The 20,155-nt window shown below is 44.7% G+C and overlaps 1 protein-coding gene across 2 annotated transcripts in view; it reads right to left on the bottom strand.

Moving 5' to 3' along the window:
• LOC135900993 (uncharacterized oxidoreductase TM_0325-like) overlaps positions 1 to 5,439 on the bottom strand; it is a 75,624-nt gene extending 70,185 nt beyond the window's left edge. For both annotated transcript variants that reach the window (XM_065430619.1, XM_065430618.1), the window contains exon 1: positions 5,190 to 5,439. In XM_065430619.1, the coding sequence (XP_065286691.1) occupies positions 5,190 to 5,226 (37 nt within the window). In that variant the 5' untranslated portion in view covers positions 5,227 to 5,439. The remainder of the gene's footprint in view (positions 1 to 5,189) is intronic.
• Positions 5,440 to 20,155: the final 14,716 nt, after the last annotated feature.

Below are 20,155 nucleotides of genomic sequence, written 5' to 3'. Positions count from 1 at the left end.
TTCCGTCGAAGATAACCCAGAGTTTTCGAAGCTTTTGCGCAGATAGCCGTTATATGTGTACTCCAGGAAAGATGAGTTGTGAGTTCAATGCCAAGGTACTTGTAGGACAATGTCGGAGGTACGGCGGTGTTATTTAGAACGTAGGAAAAGTGAGAGTTTGAATGTTTACGCGAGAAGGACATAACTTTACATTTGTCTGAGTTCAGGGTCATCTGCCACGTACTGCACCAGAAACTGACAAGGTTAAGGTCGTTCTGCAATGCTAAATGGTCATCAGATGTTTTTATTGTACGGTATAAAATGCAATCGTCGGCGAAAAGCCTTATCTGCGATGATATGTTTTGTGGAAGGTCATTAATGAAAATTAAGAAAAGAAGAGGACCAAGGACACTGCCTTGCGGTACGCCAGATGTAACGTCAGAAGTAAGCGATGAGTGGTTATTAACAACAGTGAACTGTTGCCGCAAGGAGAGAAAGTTTCGGAGCCAAGATAAAGTTAATGAATCCAGCCGGAGCGCAGATATTTTTGAGATGAGGCGACAATGAGCGACACGATCAAATGCTTTGGAAAAATCTAAGAATACACAGTCAGTCTGCTGTTTGTTATTCATGCTGGAATGTAATTCTGTTGTAAATTCAAGCAACTGAGTTTCACAAGATAAGCCTTTTCTGAATCCATGCTGGTTAAAATAAAAAAAGTTATTTGATTCTAAATGGCGGTAGATATGCGATGCTATGATATGTTCCAGTAGTTTACAGCAGATGCATGTTAATGAGATGGGACGGTAATTTCGCGGAGAGTACTTGTTATCCCCCTTGAATACAGGGATAACCTTTGCGATTTTCCAGTCCAGGGGTAGTTCGCCATTTGCTAAGGATTTCCTAAAAATATGACACAAAATTTGGCTTGAAATTGTAACGGTATTTTTTAGCATTTTGGAGTTGATATTGTCTATACCGGAAGATGTGGATAATTTCAGATTATTTATTAAAGACGAAATGCCATCTGCTGTAATATCTATTGGTTCCATAAAAGGATATTCAAAGTCGGGAACTATGGGAACAGTGGAACAGTCTTCCTGTTTAAAAACAGATGTGAAAAGATTGTTAAACGCTACCGGACAATCAGCGTCAGACAGAGGGCTTTCAGCATCATCATGTAGCACAATATTGCGGACAGTGTTAGCTGGTGATATGACTTGCCAGAATTTTCTGGGATTGTTGATTAAAAGAGATGGCAGGTCACGTGAGAAATATTTGTCTTTGGCTGCGCATAGCTCTTTGCAGTAAAATGTTAGAAAATCACTGTATGTTGCCCAAGATGAGGCTTGATTGTCTCTTCTGGTCGCCCGATACAGACGCTTCTTCTTGTTTCTTAGTGTTCGAAGGTGCTTTGTAAACCAAGGATTAGATCTGTCATTCGCTATAACGATTTTTGGCACGTAAGTTTCTACAAGATCTGTTAATTTTTTCTTAAAAAGTTCCCAGCTGTCGTTTACCGATCTTGAATTAAAGAATGGCAGAAACACTTCACTAAGAAAGATAGCCAATTCAGCATTAATATTTTTATAGTCGGCCCTATTGTAATCTCTAATACTTTTAGTCTGGACTTGATAGAAAGTTTGATGATCGGATTTGTACCTCTGTTTTCAGCCTAGGAGGTATCGGCCGTCGCGATTCATTGTGATGGTGTTAGGCCTCGGCTAATGTTCGTTTCGGTGGACATCGGTGGTGTGGCACAGTCGGACCCAGAGCTTCGACTTAAAGATGGCGCGTGCCCGCGGCACACGCCATCACTTATTGACACGCCAAGTTTCTGACATTCCCTACTGCTTCCAAATCGCAGTGTACTGTTCCTCTCCTTCACTTTCGTTAGTTCGAACTTTCGTTAATTCGAACTGAAGCGGCTTCCCCTTGCGGTTCGAATTAACGAGCTTTTACTGTATATATATATATATATATATATATATATATATATATATATATATATATATATATATATATATATATATATATATATATATATATATATATATATGTATATATATCCAGAGAGCTAATGCATCCAGTTTTACATGCGGACTATCCAAAACACCTTTTCTGTCGGCATAACATCCGAGGTGGTGGTATGGCTATGTTAGTTGAATATGTTTGGCCTAGTACCGTTATTAGCATCAAATATTTTTGTGCTGAATGCCTGTCTTTATACCTGTAGGGTGGTTTTTCTGCTACTCTGATACCTCTTTTCTGATACCTCTAAATCAGACCGCATGCGAGCTTATTGATCAACATAATCATACTTAAATTTCTTCAGTAACTGTTTGCATTACTGTAGATACGAACATAGGCTTTAAAAAAACAGAAGCATAATGTTGTAGACTACTTCATCGCTCGTGTGGATTTGGAATATTAGCACCTGTATGGTCTCCTATAACACGTGCGGAACTCCTGTGTGCTTCTATATATCATCCTACCCAGATAATGTCAATGTGTACACAGAACAAATTCATGTACTTGCCTTACGTAGTGGGCATTTGTCCGAGCATATTTTTTTGCAGCTGTCTTTTTTTATTACCGGCTTTCAACTTTAAATTATTAATAACGCAGGTTCAGTTAACGGACAAGCGGATGTTTGTCGAGTCACCAAAAAAAAAACCTTTTGGAATCACCTATTGCATCCTGTGGCAGAAAGCGCGGTTTATGATTCTGGAGTGCGCCTATAACGTAAAACTATTTCAAACGTTTCTATTCCAATTCTGCAATCAGTTCTCAGCGATGGGTCAAAATGTTTTTTGCAGCACCCCCACTTCACCTGTCTGTCAAGCAGGCGTCACGAAAACCGCGATAGCTCCCCATATTATATGACGTCTACACAATGATTACGCATACTTCGACCGAACAAAAGAAAAATGGCTACTTCTCATTCGAAACCTTTCTGCCATTAGCCCTCTGCTATTGGTCAAAAGTTTTCAAGCTTCAGCCACTTCAGCTGGCTTTCAGGCGACGTCACAAAACCACTAAAACTCACCACGTCAAATTGACGTGTACGTGTTAAACATGCATTATTATGCCGAAAAAAACTGAATTTCCTTCGGAACATCCCCAGGCAGCCCTGATCTAAAAGGAACGGATGGCTTCATCCAATCGCTGAGGCACTGGTTACTCACACCAGCCGGATAGCATGGGTTTATTGGCCTATAATAAGACCGTTTACTTGGCCGTGTAACGTTTTCGTGGATATGTGGCTCGATTACGACATCGTTCTGCCAATTCTTCTTTGCTGATCACCCGTTTTAGCGTCATTCTTCAGCTTCCGTTGCATACCGTCGCGATTTTCGACCAGCCACCGCAAACAAAAGGACAGCGGACCAACCAAAGATGCCGGCACCACCCTTTCAACCGGTTATGGATTTTCAATACAGTGGCTCGGCCCCGTCGAATCTATTTCCACTTGAGCGTGCTCCTCAACGCTTGTCAGCCAATTAGATAAGACAAGCCTCTCAGTGTAGGCGATGTTATTCGTCTTTCAAGCAAAGAAAAGTGACCTCCAATGAAGGAGGAGAGCGTTTGAACTGTCTGTTTAGACCACCCTGCGGGTCACCGCCCCGATGTTTTCGTCGGCTGTTACGCAGATTTGATGAAAGCAGATTTTAATAAAAACATATCAATATAGGTTTACGCTATAGGGCCCCAGATGCGAGGTTGTCATCGTTATTATTCTCCATTACCATTGTCTAAGTTTCCGAAATAACATGTGCTGGGACAGCTAATTCTCGGAATGTTCGCGCATGCGGCATGTTATGACCAGCAGGTACATATCGCAAGCACAAGCTTGCTTTGCCGCTTCAAAGAAACTATGGGCGCTATAATGTAAAGCCATAAGAAAAGTTTCTATTCTAATTCTGCCATCAGCTCTCCGCGATTGGTCAAAAGCTTTTTTCAACCACCCCCACTTCGCGCGCCATTCATGCAACGTCACGAAAAGCGCGATGGCTCCTCATCTTATATGACGCGTACAAACTGAATATGTATCATTTGACCGGACAAAAGAAACAGTTATTTCTGATTCCACGCCTTTGCGCCATTAGACCTTGGCTATCGGTGAAAAGTTTTCGGGCTTCGCCCACTACACATGGCTGTCATGCGAAGTCACAAAACCACGAGAACTGACATCGTCCAAGTGATGTGTAGACGTTAAAGATACTTTAATATGCCGAAAAAAAACTTTTTTTTCTGAATAGCCGCAGGATGACCCGTTCCGAAGGGAATAAAAGATGGCTGCTGCCGAAAGCACAGGTATAGGCTACTCGCACCTGCCATAAAGCATGGGTGTATTTGCGTACAATAAAAATTTTTGCGTGGCATCGTAACGTTTTCCAGCACTTACCGCTCGTTTACGACCTTGCTGTGCCAGGTCTACCACGATTTTCGACAAGCCAGCTCAAGCTAAGAAAGTGCAAGCGGACCAGTCCCAGACGTCGGCAACAAGCCTCTCCATCCGGTTATCGACTTTCAGTGCACGCGATCGGCTCCATCGAATGCCTCTCCACCTGAGCGTGCCCCTCGCTTCTTGTCAGCCAATCAGATAAGAGAATCCGCTAGCTGTAGGCAGTGTTATTCGTTTTTGAAGCAAACAAAAGTGACCTCATGGGAACGTGCAGAACGTTTGTTAGGTCTGTTCAGGAAACGCTGCGGGTGACCGCTGGATGCTCGTGTCGGTGATTACGCCAATTTCACGCAGAGAGATTCGAGTAAAAACACATTGGAATAGTTTTGCGTTATAGGGCCCTATATTTGAATAGGCGCACTTTTTCCACCGAGTCCACGTGCTGTTTTTTGTATGCCTGTTTAAACCTGGCTACTAAATAATGGAAGTACTTAATTTAAATTGCTTTACAAGTCAACTACCAGCATGTCACAGCTTGATACATTTCCATGATGAATTAAGAAATTACGATTATCTATCGCATTACCCTCCTTTTAAATGCTCCTCTCAATGAAATATGGACTTGGTAGACATGAATACACAAACGCGTTATTAATGATGTGACTGGTTTTACATGAGCTATTGCGCCGTGTTGCCTGGTGTATTTGTTGTCGTATGCCTTTTTCGAAATCTTATCTGGCGCGCTACTGTGGTTATAGTAATCAATTACATGTTGCGTGCAAGTCATTGTCAAAATACGTACCAGTTATGAGGGCCACTTTTCCTCTTAGGTCGGGCATTGTGTGCTACAGTACACGTCAGCTCTTGGAGTGGCGCTAGATGTGTGGACAAAGCGACGCGTACGACTGGACCTCGCGACGCGTACGACTGGACCTCGCGACGTCGATTCAAGAGTTTGCGAGGAGTCTCTCTTTTATAGGGCATCGTGCGGCACCCCAACCCTTTTCCCCAGTGCGGCGACTGAGGGCAACGAATCCAGGCGGCAATAGCGGCTCCACGCACACATGCTGTTCCGAAGGTTACGCTTTTCAGAGCACAGCTGTGCGGCACTTTTCTTTATGGGGTTCGCGTGTTGTGTGTTGCAAGAGGTAAGCGGCGCATGTATCGACCTACGAAGTGGAATGTTTGCTGAAATCAAAGGCAAATTTGAGTAGAGACTCCTGAAATTCTTATAAGAAGGGCAGTGTGATTATAAATGCTGTAATTAAACATTAGCCTTTCGCATATATATGAGCGCTTGCCGCAGCGAAGTAGCCGCAGTGTCGCTGTGGCTAGCAACGCTGAGGGACAGGTTTCATTTCTGCGGAATAATTGTTTGTTATTCGTACGAACGCGTGCTTAATATAGCTAGGATGATTTCATGCAGCGGCTCGCGTTTCTTGTTAATCTCTCGTGTTCTCTTCCTCTTTTTCATTCTTTAGTGTTTCGGCTTGCTACAGTGCAGTATTTATTAATCTTGCATTTTAAATTATCACTTATTTCAGGGAAGCTCTTATATTCAGTTTAGGTTAAATAGACTGGCCGGAGGCGTACTAATTCCAAGCTCTTTTGTTGGGCCCCTTTAGCTCTTCCTACCTACTTATTCGATATTTGAAGTTATAATGAAGGAAACGTTAAATGGAGCAGAAAAAACTTGCCGCCGCATGAAATCAGGGAAAAGATAACTGATCGTAGGACAAGAAAAGATGCATGCAAGGAGAGATAAGTAAGATAGTGTAATCAGCAATTTCGATGGTATAGTAAAAGCAGCAGTATAATTTTCTGCTGTCCTGTACAGTGTCCAAAGCAGCCATGGAACTATCACTGGTAGTAATGAACAGGGCACAGAGACACCTTCTGTAACTAACACTGAAGATAGAAGGGCCTTGCCAGACATGTCCAGGGGAAAGCAGTAGGACTAGATAAAGTGATTGTCGATTTAATCAAAGATATCTTTCGTTGAATGGGTTTGAGGTTCCGAGGAACCACGAATACATACCCTTGTTTTAGTATCTTGTCACCCACTCCTATCGCTGTATTTTACTAAGAGATGTTTTCAAAAGGGTGGTTGTGATCCGCAAAGGTTGCGCATGATGCAAAATTGCTCTAGTGCAACCGTTGCCGGGTATCTGCTCGCTTTGGGCCAGACTACTCAGACTGATCAGGTGTCGCAGAAACCGCGTTTGATTCCATTGGCTCTGCTAACGGTGAGAATAGGCATAGTCGACTTTGCCGCTCATGTCCTCCTTTTCAAGAAGACCAAAACAGCTATTTAGTACATTTTGCTGCAATCGCTGAAGGGTTGGCGATGTCGGAATTCATCAACGAGCGAGTGGACTCTGCTCCACTCGTCGTTGGTACGGTTGCAGAGATTGTTGCTCCTGCAATGAAATAGAACCGATGAAGGCCAGTGTTGAGGAGTACCGGTTGACGACTGAGTTTTTTCCCCCCAAAAGTATGACTTTCTATTGGTCGATTTGGTGACACCTCAATATGCCGCTGGACCGTTGTCTTCCAGGGTTGCGTCCCTTGACATACAGGTGTCGTCTCAAGCCTCTGCCATGTACGGCTTTCATGCGGTTTAAACATAACTAAACAGTACATCCGATCCTTATATCTAGAGCCACGCGGCTTTCCTACAAATACGCATGAAAATCTTGTCGCTTTTACGTCTTATTTGGCCACCAAAGATGAAATCACATCCCATGAGCACACTCAGGACTTGGAAGTGCACCGGTCGCCTGCGAGCGGAGGGAAAGCACCCAGAAGTCCTCAAATTTGTCTCGCCTTCCAGTCGCGATTCCTGGCTGCCCGATAGAAGTAGCCAGTCAGTTCTTATTCATAATGCTGGGGTTGCAGCTCTGTTCGCTGGTAATATCAGTGGACACAAAAAGGAACTGTGGTCAGCCAGCGCGACCATTGCCGAAGAAAAAACACAAAGCCTTCAGTTCTTTAGGGTCAAACTCAGTCGTATACTTATTCGCAATTGACTGGCTTATCCAGCCATTCCCATTGCACATCTAAGTGATTCGTTTACGGTTGCTTGAGTACTTGTGGTTTTACATCTTGAATCTTTAATTTGCATGTGTATAGACGACTCCAACGTGAGAGACATAGTTCAACTCCGTAGTAGTGTCTCGTCATCGAAAATTGCGATTTTTTTATTTCATTCATGTCATTATACAGGAATACGCAAGGATTGGGATGAACTTTTTCCTTCGCTGAATAAGCGTGGAAAAAGGTCACTTTTTCGAGCTCATTCAAATATACATATATGTATACACACACACGTATATATATATATATATATGTGTATATATATATATATATATATATATATATATATATATATATATATATATATATATTCGTTGATGATATATAATTCTTATATAACATCAATATAATTCTTCGTTGATGATAATCCGTTCAATCGTCGTTCTTCAGCTTCCGTTGCATGCCGCCGCGATTTTCCACTAGCCACCGCAAGCTATGGGGACGCGGACCAATCGCAGACACCGGCATCACCCTTTCATCCGGTTATCAAGTTTCAATGCAGTGGCTCGGCCTCGTCGAATCCGTCTCCACTTGAGCGTGCTCCTCACCGCTTGTCAGCCAATTAGATAAGGCAAGCCTTTCATTGTAGGCAATGTTATTCGTTTTTCAAGCAAAGAAAAGTGACCTCCAATGAAAGTGGAGAGCGTTTGATTGGTCTGTTTAGACCACCCGGCGGGTTACCGCCCGATGCTTTGGTCGGCGGCTACGCAAATTTGATGGCAGGAGATTGAAATATAAACATATTAAAATAGGTTTACGCTGTAGGGCCCCAGATGCGAGGTAGTCGTCGTTATTATTCCGCATTACGTTTGGCTATGTTTCCGAAATATCAGGTGCTGGCACAGCTAATTCTCGGAATGTTCGCGCATGCGGCATGTTACGACCAGCAGGTATATATCGCAAGCACAAGCTTGCTTTGCCGCTTCAAAGAAACTATGGGCGCTATAATGTAAAGCCATAAGAAAAGTTTCTATTCTAATTCTGCCATCAGCTCTTCGCGATTGGTCAAAAGCTTTTTTCCACCACCCCCACTTCGCGCGCCAGTCATGCAACCTCACGAGAAGTGCGATGGCTCCTCATCTTATATGACGCGTACAGACTGAATATGCATCATTTTACCGGACAAAAGAAACAGTTATTTCTGATTCCACGCCTTTTCGCCATTAGAGCTTGGCTATCGGTGAAAAGCTTTCGGGCTTGGCCCACTGCACTTGGCTGTCACGCGAAGTCACAAAACCACGAAAACTGACATCGTCGAAGTGATGTGTAGACGTTATAGATACTTTAATATCCCGAATGAAAACTTTTTTCTCTGAATAGCCGCAGGATGCCCCGTTCCGAAAGGAATAAAAGATGGCTGCTGCCGAAAGCACAGGTATAGGCTACTCGCACCTGCCATAGAGCATGGGTGTATTTGCGTACAATAAAAATTTTTGCGTGGCATCGTAACGTTTTCTAGCACTTACCGCTCGTTTACGACCTCGCTGTGCCAGGTCTACCACGATATTCGACAAGCCAGCTCAAGCTAAGAAAGTGCCAGCGGACCAGTCGCAGACGTCGTTATTTCTGATTTCTGAGTTATTTCTGATTCCACACAGTTATTTCTGATTCCACGCCTTTTCGCTATTAGCCCTTGGCTATCGGTCAAAAGTTTTCGTGTTTCCCCCCTTTCACAGCCCTGTCACTCGGTGTCACAAAACCACGAACTCTGACTGCCTCGAATTGACGTGTACACGTTAAAAATGCTTCAATATGCCGAAAAAATCCATTTTTTTTTCTGAATAGCAGCAGGCTGCCCCGTTCTGAAAGGAATAGAAGATGGCTGCTGCTGAAAGCTCAAGCAAGGGCTTCTCGCAGCTGCCGGAGAGCATGGGTTTATTGGCGTACAATAAAAGTTTTTGCTTGGCCATGTAACGTTCTCGAGCACTTTCCGCTCGTTTATGAGATCGCTGTGCCAGCTCTTGTTTGTTGAGGACCCGTTCTGGCGGCATTTTTAACCTTTCGTTGCACCCCGCCGCGATTTTTGACCAGCCACCGCAAGCTAAAGATGGGAAAGTGAACTAATCACACACATTGGCAGCACCTTCTTAATCCGGTTATCCACCTTCAGTGCGTGGGCTGGGCCCCATCGAAACCCTCGACACTTGAACGCACTCGTCGCGTGTTGCCAGCCAACTATATAAATAAACTGCTCAAGCTAGGCAATGCTATTCGTTTTGAAAGCAAACAAATGTGACCTCCTATAAACGAGCAGAGCGTTTCATTGGGCTTTTCAGGCAACTGTACGAATTACCGCGGGATGCGTGCGTCAGCGGTAACGTATATATGACGTCATGAGATTACAATAAAAACATATTTTAACGGTTTTGCGTTATTGGTCCCCAGTATTGAAAAAACATATCGCAAATATTACATTGCTCTAAATTTTCATTATTCACCTCTTGGGTTGTTCTCCCTTTATTTGCCCCTGATCTGCTCAGCCAAGACAGTCACAGGTACATTTGCTCAAGCTTACTGACCAAACTTTTAAATAGTTCTACTGCGACCTCGGCCGAATTCTTGTCGCCATGATGTTGCAATTGTTCCACTAAAATTCTTGCACGAGAGCTGTCGATATTTCAGACCTTGAAGCGAATTTGCTGCTGATGTTCACTGACCAACATATTCGCTCTTATCATCAACAATGGTTCCCTCTCTTTACTACCATCTTCCTTCGGCCATGCTCAGCAGCAGGTTATAACTTTGATTCAGGCCAGCCTCTCAGCTTTTCTACTAAAACAAATGCTTCTCTCTCCCAGCCTTTCCCTATATGCCCCTCTTTCTGTTTCTTCAGCATGGTATCATGTACACAAATTTTGGGTAACGCTATTCTAGCAGCACATCATTTGCGAGAACCAGTCGGCATCTGAACTTGTTTGACAGGAAACGTTCAACTTTGCCCCCTTCCCTTTAAAGAGGGATAAATAAAATTTTTCATCAACTTGAATGCTAGATAGACCCTGAAGATCCCTGCCAGAGCTCCGTTTTCTTCGGGATCCCAGGCAATGAGAAATGTTAATTTGTCGAGGCGGCTTTATGTCAGGACAGATTTGGGGGTCAGAGTCCGAAGTATATATCCGTTGCAATAGAGAACCTACATAAAAGGCCCTTGCGACTGGCGGGGCCATACTTAGGTATGCACAGTTGACAAAGCGCTCAAACTACAATATTTTGCAACGCAGGAATAAAAAATATTACGTAGTCGCTATGCACGCAGCTAAATACAATGCGTGAATGGCACGAAAACTATACAAAATATATCGCGGTTTCACGCATTATTGTGGTGAACGCGACTCCATAACAAATTACATATATCTATAGATGACACTGTTCACGATAATAGTAACAGAACGCACTGTTCTAAAAATTATGGAGGTATGTTTGGTGAAGTAATGCCTAATTGTGCTCATAAACCACTTTGCGCGCAAAATAATTGTGAGACGGATGCGCGGTAATGATTGGTGGGACTTCATATGTCAATCTCTGATTATATAGAGTATGGATAAGGGAAAGTTGTTTGCTTCTACAGGATGAATTAACAGTTGTAATGTTTATAAACGTTTATGTGAATAGCTAGCCGAGGATATTCACTGATCCTCACGTCCTTCATACCACTGTTGAATTTAATGACTTCTTGAGACTTTGCCAAAGCGCACACGAAGTGCCGATCTTGCAAAAAACGCGGGAAATGAACGTTTGCGAGCCATTAGTTGCTGCCTAAATATTGTATATTTGCTACACTTCAGCATGTTCATGACTTGCCATAGAGTGTTAAAATATTAACAAAGTTTCTTACACTACTACCTAGAGTAAAATCTGGCGGCACCGTCTATGCGAGTTTCCCGAAACCTTCAGAATGCCATGATTTGAGTACCCGAGACTGTCTTCATTGTGACTTGGCCTAATACATATTAATGGCTGCACAATGGTTTACTGGGATGGGCTGGTGTATCGTCACCATAGCAAAATAATGCGACAACCGTGGTCGCTTTTGAGATGATGCCACCAAACAGTCACGGCGAACGACCGGTGGACATAGCGCGCGTCGTTCGAATATGTTCTGCAAAGCTTTCTGCATTTCATAACAAAAACGCACTGCAGACACAATTACAGTTGTTATAGTTACCAGCAAATAAATAAAACAAACCCTTAGGATAAAATACTCAGACTGTCGAAGCTTGCGAATGCCCAGGCATACATCAGTTTCCTGAGCGTTTGCATATTGTTTCAGTTGCGGAAGAAAAGCAAATGCTCCTCTGTCTTTATACGCACAAGTACACACAATTTCCACGGTTCTCAACAAGTTTATATGTTGATGCAACCCTTGTGATGCAACCCTTGTGATGGCAACCCTTGTGATGAACCCTTGTGATGCAAACATTTGTCTTGCTTAAAGAAAGCCTGCGACATATTTTAAATAAAGCACGTAACGTACCCGCGTGCTTCCTGCGATTACATTGATGCATTGCTCTCAAACCTCTCTTTATGAGTGAACAGTGCGTTTCCCCTTACGTGCAGCTGTTTCATAAGTGACTCGGCAGTGGCGCCGACACTGGCTGCGGAATTCACGCCAGCGATGTGGTTCCGTCGCGATGGTTCGTTATAGCGAGAAGCAGACAGGATAAGTAAATATCAAGATAAAATCGCTGTTGGTTCATATGTGGCACGTTGGAGAGCGCTGCAGTTGCGTCGCACGAGGTTGTACGTCAGTGCTGCTTTAAATTTCGTGGGTTATCTTCACGACTACGATAAAGCGATTGCGTAACAAGTAGGAAGTTAGAAGCTGTTCAACTAAACGTTTTTTTTTTTTTGCAGCGCTTCATAGCTTTACCGTTACATGCATTGCACTAAGCTTATTACTTCCGACATTGGCTAATGAATGTTTCACTAATTGTGAGATTATGCAGACAGAAAGAGCTAATGCGACTTGCAGCATACAATAGCCGCAACCGGCACTTGTCCGCTCCCTCCCAGAGCGCTTAGGCAAATTTTGAAAGCTCTGGGCACAGTTCGCTGGGAACTCCTGTGTAAAAGTAGACTGATTTTTCAGCTGCAATTGAGGTGGCTCAACTTGCACGAGTACGGTGTGCAGTGCGCTCCAGGAACCCTTCGTCCGTGTCGCCATTTGACGGCGGCCTATCGACGCTGGATGGGCGCGGTAAAGAAATAGATAAGACTCTGCCCCCGAAGTACGACCAACGCCTCGGAATAGCTGGGGAGCAGTTACCCGATTTCAAAAGCTCGTTACGTGCAGCGCAACATGATACAACAAATTCTTATATTTTTTATTGCAGCAGCAAATATTATGCGTAGTTATCGCATTTATTGCGCTCTATGTATTCGTATTTATTGACCCTGATAGGGTGAAAATGTTCTCATTAAAGCGATGCTTCCTTTGAGAAATTTTTCGGAAGCGTACGCGCTGGGATCTGCGGCTGCCTTGTTACATAGCTCACACACAAGGCAGCACTCATTCAAAGAATCGTCTTATGTAAATAGCCGGATATGCTACCCGCCTGATGCCTCCGTGACGGGCTCTGTTGTCTATGGAATAAGGCAATCAAACCGGAAGTGGGACTTAAGAATTCCAGTGGCAGCAAATCCACCCTTTCAAGTGCGTAATTATTTTTAATAAGCTGAAACGTTATATTTGTTACTCCCGGGAGCGTTCGCCCATTTGCTTCATCAAGTACTCGTCTAGGAAAATTTGCCTATGCTGGAGACGGTGTATTGGCAAACTGGACCGATTCCTCAGAAACTATTAGAAGAAGTTGGCCGATCCCTGAGACGGTCTAATCCATCGCCGTGTGGGTCACGTGGTCTAGTCCTGCTGCCATGGGCGGCGCCTAATTGCTATGCTGCAAAACGGGGTGCAGAACGTCAACCGTCCGATCATATTTAATTAACCCTTTCATGGAGGCTTCCCTTCACAAAATTTGCAGAATGGGTGGGGCATCTGCATAATTGTATGCTAATATTGTTATTGGTGACGCTTAATTGTAACGCTGTAATTAAACATTAACCTTACGCGTATATAGAGCGCTTGCAGCAGCGAAGTAGCCGTCGTGTCGCTGTGGCTAGCAAGGCTGCGGGGCAGGTTTCATTTCAGCGGAATAATTGTTTGTTATTCGTACGAACGTGTGCTTAAAACAGCGGGCATGATTTCATGCAGGAAATCGTGTTTCTTGTTAATGTCTCGTGTTCTCTTCCCCTCTTTCATGCGTTAGTGCTCCGGCTTCTTACTGGGTAGTATTTATTATTTTTGTATTTTAAATTATTATTTCTTTCAAGGAAACTCCTATATTCAGTTTAGTTTTAACTGACCGGAGGCGTATTATTTCCCAGCTCTTTTGTTGGGCCCCATTTAGCTCTAGCTACCTACTTATTCGATTTTCGAAATTATATTGACGGGAAGATTTAGGGGAGCAGAAAAACATTGCTGCAGCATGAAATGAGGGACAAGAAAACTTATCGTAGGAAAAGACAAGATGCATGCTAGTAGGGATACAGAGGGTAGTGTAATCAGCAATTTCGATGATACAGTAAAAGCAGCAGAAAAATTCTATACTGTCCTGTACAGTGTCCAAAACAGCCATGGAACTATCACTGGTAGTGATGAACAGGGTACAGAGATTCCTTGTATACCTACCACTGAAGTTAGAAGGGCCTTGCCAGACATGTCCGGGGGAAAGCAGCACGAGTAGATAAAGTGATTGCCGATTTATTCAAATATCTGTTTCGTTGAATGTGTTTGAGCTTCCGAAGCACCACGAATACGTACCCTTGTTTTAGTAGCTTGTCACCCACTGATATCACTGTATTTTACTAAGAGGTGTTTGGAAAAGGCTGGTTGTGATCCGCTAAGGTTGCGCATGATGAAAAATTGCTCTAGTGCAACCGTTACCGTGTATCTGCTCGCTTGGGGCCAGACTGCTCAGACTGATCAGGTGTCGCAGAAACCGCGTTTGCTTCCATTGGCTCTGCTAACGACGAGAATAGGCATAGTGGACTTTGTCGCTCGTGTCCTGCTTCTCAAGCAGACCAAAACAGCTTTTTCGTACATTTTGCTGCAATCGCTGAAGGGTTGGCGATGTCGGAATTCATCAACGAGCGAGTGGAATCTGTTCCACTCGTCGTTGGTACGGTTGCAGAGATTGTTGCTCCTGTAATGAAACAGAACCGATGAAGGCCAGGTTGAGGAGTACCGGTTGACGACTGAGTTATTTTCGCCAAAAAGTATGACTTTCTGTTGGTCGATTTGGTGACACCTTAATATACCGCTGCAGCGTTGTCTTCCAGGGTTGCGTCCCTTGACATACAGGTATCGTCTCAAGCCTCTGCCATGTACGGCTTTCATGTGATTTAAACGTAACTAAACAGTACAGCCAATCCTTAATTCTTGAGCCGCTCGTCGTTCCTACAAATCCGGATGAAAATGTCGCTTTTACGTCTTATTTGGCCACCAAAGATGAAATTAGTTCCCATGAGCACACTCAAGTCGTGGCAATGCACCGTTCGCCTGTGTGCGGACGGAAAGCACCCACAAGTCCTCAAATTTGTCTCGTCTTCCAGTCGCGAATCCTGGCTGCCCGATAGCAGTAGGCGCTGACTTCTGATTCAAAATCGTGGGGTTGGAGCTGTGTTTGCTGGGAATGTCAGTCGACACAAAAAGGCACTGTGGTCAGCCACGCGATCGTTGCCCAAGAAAAAACAAAAAGCCTTCAGTTCTAGTGGGTCAGCCGTGGTCGTATACTTATTGGCAAAGGAATGGTTTATCCAGCTATTCGCATTGCACATCTAAGTGATTTGTTTACGATTGATTGAGTACTTGCGGTTTTTCATCTTGAATATTTAAATGACATGTCTATCGACCATTCCAACTTGAGAGACTTTGTTGAACTCCGTAGTAGTGTCTCGTCATCGAAAATTGAATTTTTTTTATTTCATTCATGTGAATATACAAGAATACGCAAGGATTAGGACAATTTATTTTACTTAGCTGAATGAGTGTGGAAAACGTCACTCTTTCGAGCTCACTGAAATATATATACATATACCCAAGGAACTAACGCATCCCGTTTTACATGGGGGCTATGCATAACCCCTTTACTCTCGTCATAACTGCCGAGGTGGTGGTATGGCAAAGTTACTTAAGTAGGTTTGGGTTCGTATAAAAATTAGTGCCCAATATTTCTGTGCTGAATGGCTGTCTTCATACATATGGGGTTCTTGTTTTTCTCTTCCTCTTTATAGTCTTTCTATACTTCTAAATCAGAGCCCATGCGAGTTTATTGATACATCTAATCATACTTAAATTCCTTCAATAACTGCTTGCATTAGTGTAAATATAATATAAGAATATAACATAACATATAACATAAGAATATAATATAACATATAACATAAGAATATAATATAACGAATATAAGCTTTCGAAAAAGAAACAGAAGACTAATGTTGTACACTACTTCGACGTTCCTGTGGATCAGAGAATATTAGCACCTGTATGATCTCCTATTACACGTGTGGAACGTCCCTGTGCTGCTATATATCATCCTGCCCAGATAGTGCAATGTGCACACAGAACAAATTCATGCACTTGCCTTTGTCATCGGACATTCGCCTGAGCATTTTTTGCAGCTGTCTTTTTTATTACCGGCTTTCAACTTTAAAATATGAATAACGCACGTTGAGTTCAAGGACAAGCGGATGTGTGTCGAGTCACTAAAAAAATACCTGTTGGAATCACTTCTTGTATCCTGTGCCAGAAAGCGCGATTTATGATTCTGGAGTGCACATTAACGTAAAACGATTTCAAACGTTTCTATTCCAACTCTGCAATCAGTTTTCAGCGATTGGTCACAAACTTTTTTGCACCACCCGCACTTCATCTGTCTGTCAAGCAGGCGTCACGAAAACCGCGACAGCTCCCAATATAATATGACGTGTACGCACTGATTACGCATGCTTTGACCAAAAAAAAAAATTGTAATTTCTCATTCGAAACCTTTCTACCACTAGTCCTCGGCAATTGGTCAAAAGTTTTCAAGCTTCAGCCACTTCCGCTGGTTTTTACGCGACGTCACAAAGCCCCAAAAACTAACCGCCTCAAAGCGACGTGTACGCGTTAAAGATTCATTCATAGGCCCAACAAAACTGAATTTCCTTCTGAATATCCCCAGTCTGCCCTGATCCAAAAGGAAAGGATGGCTACATCCAATCGCCGAGGCACTGTTTACTCGCACCTGCCGGATAGGATGCGTTTATTGGCGTACAATAAAAGTTTTTGCGTGGCTATGTTCGACCACTTTCCACTCGTTTACGAACTCGCTGTACCAGCTCTTGTTTGTTGAGGACCCGTTTCGGCGTCATTCTTGACGTTCCGTTGCATGCCGCCGCGATTTTTGACAAGCCACCTCAAGCTAAAGAAGTACAATCGGACCAGTCGCAGGCGGCGTCACAAGCCTCTCATTCCGCTTATCGGCTGGAGAGGCTTGTGGGCGCGATACGGAACGTGATAAAGCAGTTATTAAATGTAACTAAAGGTGTTCTTGTAAAATAATGTCGTTGGCTTGTAGCATAGCTGTCGATGTAAGTGGTGATATATGATCTATCTATTGACACTGATGTGAGGCTCCCGCTCCGAGGGATGGCGCGCGCAAAGGCATTACGAAGGCATTAACAGGCAGACTTCGTAATGGGCATTACAAGCCCATTACGAAGTCTGGTCGAACTGACTCCTGTTCACAAACTTGAAGCTGTGGACTTCAAGGACTGCCACCTGAGCACGAGCCTCTACCCACTGGAGTCTGAAGGATGAGTACATCGGTTCCATCTTCTTCCTCAACCCCACCGACCGAGATAGTCCTTCACCAGCGGCGAATCCCCACGTCCTTCCATGGGGACACCTTCGAAGATGTTGAGGACTGGCTCGATCCCTTTGAGCGTGCCGCAGAATTCAACGGCTGGAGTCCAGAGCGCAAGGTGCGCAACGCCTGCTTTGCCCTGGAGGACTATGCATGGACATGGTTTGAGAAACGTGAGACGGCCCTATCGACGTGGGACGAATTCCGATTGCAGCTAATCAGCACATACGTCAGTCTCGATCGCAAGGAGCGAGCTGAATCTGCAATTCAGAAGAGACTACAGAGGCCGAATGAAAGCGTCGCATTGTTTGTCGAAGAAATGTGCCGACTTTTCCGACGTGCCTATCCGACCATGCAGGAGGAAAAGAAGCTCAGAAACTTGATGCGCCGTTTCAAGCAAGAGTTATTCAGTGGCCTAATACGCAACCCACCAAAGACCATTGCAGAGTTTCGCGAAAGCTATATCAATTGAAAAGGTACTGCAGCAGCGACCAATGCAGTAGAGCCATGACGTATCGACCCTATCGCGTGACCTTCTCGCTATACCCTTGGAATATGCCGACGCCTTGCGGGAGCTCATTAGGCTTGTCGTTCGAGAAGAGCTCCAAAAGCTTCAGGTGGCTCCGGCATTGGTACAGCGACTCGCTCTGGCTGCAGTCGTTGGGGAGGAAGCCAGACACGCAGTCCAAGTCCCAGAACGAAGCGCGACACCACAGCACGAGGTACGGCAGCCACAGCCTCGCATGTCGTATGCGGAAGCTGCGCGAAGTTCGTTGTCCCAGATTTTTCTCGATGTGTGCGACGTCCCGAACTTTCATGGTGTGTGCGCCGTTGAACAAGCAACTGGAGACTTCAGGTCTCGCCGCACGCAATGCATGGCCGAAACACGACCACCCCGTAATAGCGACGTATGGCGCACTGTAGACCGGAGGCCCCTGTGTTTTCATTGCGGTGAAGCCGATCACCTCTACAGGGCGTGTCCTTACCGCCGAGCTGGGCTCCTTGGATCTTCACTGAATGCGCCATGCCCGTGCAATGGTGAACGCCCCCTTCAGATTCAAGCCTACGCCAGGACCTCGTTTGCTCCACGATTCCATGACCCCAGGTCACCGTCACCCGCCCGAAACAGGCCTTCTAGCCCACTCTTCACGCCAAGCGCAACAAGGTGTGGCTCACCTGGCCCTGCCTCCCGGGAAAACTGAGTCCAGCGACCTGTGGAGGTGAGGTCGCTGATGTTTCGAACGCTGAAGATCCTCCACTACGACGACCGCGATATAACGCAATTGAGACGCACGCAAAGCAGTGTAGTTCGGTGTCAGTATGTTGCGACGTACCAGTTACCATAGATGACCACGGAGTCATGGAGTTAATCGAAACGGTGTGAGCACATCTGTTATGAGCTAGAATCTTACGCGTATACTGAACAAGGTTTGTACGCAGTGGACCGGAACTCAGATTCGTAGTGCAGGAGGGCACGTCATAAATCCAATGGGCCGGTGTAGGGCACGAGTCAACATTCGGGGCTTTACGTACATCGGCGACTTCGTCATTCTTCCTGAATGTTCAAAGGACCTTATACTCGGCATGCATTTCCTTCAGGCGAACTGTGCCATCATCGACTTCCAATAGTCTAGAGTCAGCTTCGCTACTACGCAAGCCATAGCAAACAGCAATGACAACGACAGTGACATCGCGCTTCGCCTAGCTGACGATCACGTCACGTTACCACGCAAGAGCAGCGTGCTTATCCTTGTCCGATGCGACATGGAGGACGACGCCGAAGGTATTATTGAGGTAAACATCCCCCTGCTTCTTGAGCGCCACATTTGCCTAGCTAGAGGGCTTTTTCAGGTGCGAAATAAATCGAAATAAATGCTCACTCGTTTTGCTAACAGTCTTTAGTAACGAGTATCGGCATGTACCGCGAAGAATGACAATCGCATTTCTGCGCAAAATCATTGATGTTACTGGCATTGCCAGATTGGAAGTTGCATAGTCTCAGAAATCTGAGTTACCCAGCCTAAAAGAACAGACTCACGTTAACGCTGCCCTACCACACCATCTACTGAGTGTCGGGAATGAATTTGCGGACTGTTTTTCAACGTCGTACAAAGTACGGCGCACGTCCATCACAAAGCACCGCATTATTACGGATGAGCCCGCACGGCCTCTTCGTTAGCATCCTTATAGAGGGTCTCCAATGGAAAGGGAAGCGATCAAGCATCAGGTGAAAGATGCTCCAAGTCGACATGATCCAGCCGTCCACAAGCTCGTGGGCCTACCCAGTAGTTTTAGTCAGAAAGAAAGACAACACACTACGCTTCTGTGTAGATTACAGAAAGTCAAACCCTGTCACGAAGGGCGATGTTTATTCATTGTCGCGCATCGACGACGCGTTGGTTTGTGTACAACATGACAAGTTTTTTTCTTCGTTCGATCTTAAATCAGGGTATTGGCAAATCGAAGTTGATGAACAGGATCGTGAAAAAACAGCGTTGGTGACACCTGGCAGGCTTTATGAGTTCAAAGTTCTCCCCTTCGGTCTCTGTTCCGCACCTGAGACCTTTCAGCTGATGATGGATACTGTGCTTGCTGAACTCAAATCGCAAACCTGCCTCGTATACTTGGACGACGTCGTCATGTTCTCGAGTACGTTTGACGAACATCTCGCACGACTTGAGAGTGTCCTCCCTGCGATTCGTACTGCCGGCCTTACCATCAAGCCTGGAAAATGCTACTTCGGGTTCCAAGAGCTCAAATTTCTTGG

This window comes from Dermacentor albipictus, chromosome 2 (genome assembly GCF_038994185.2).
Source record: "Dermacentor albipictus isolate Rhodes 1998 colony chromosome 2, USDA_Dalb.pri_finalv2, whole genome shotgun sequence".
Taxonomy (NCBI): Eukaryota; Metazoa; Arthropoda; class Arachnida; order Ixodida; family Ixodidae; genus Dermacentor; species Dermacentor albipictus.
This window is presented reverse-complemented; position numbering and strand designations above follow the sequence as displayed.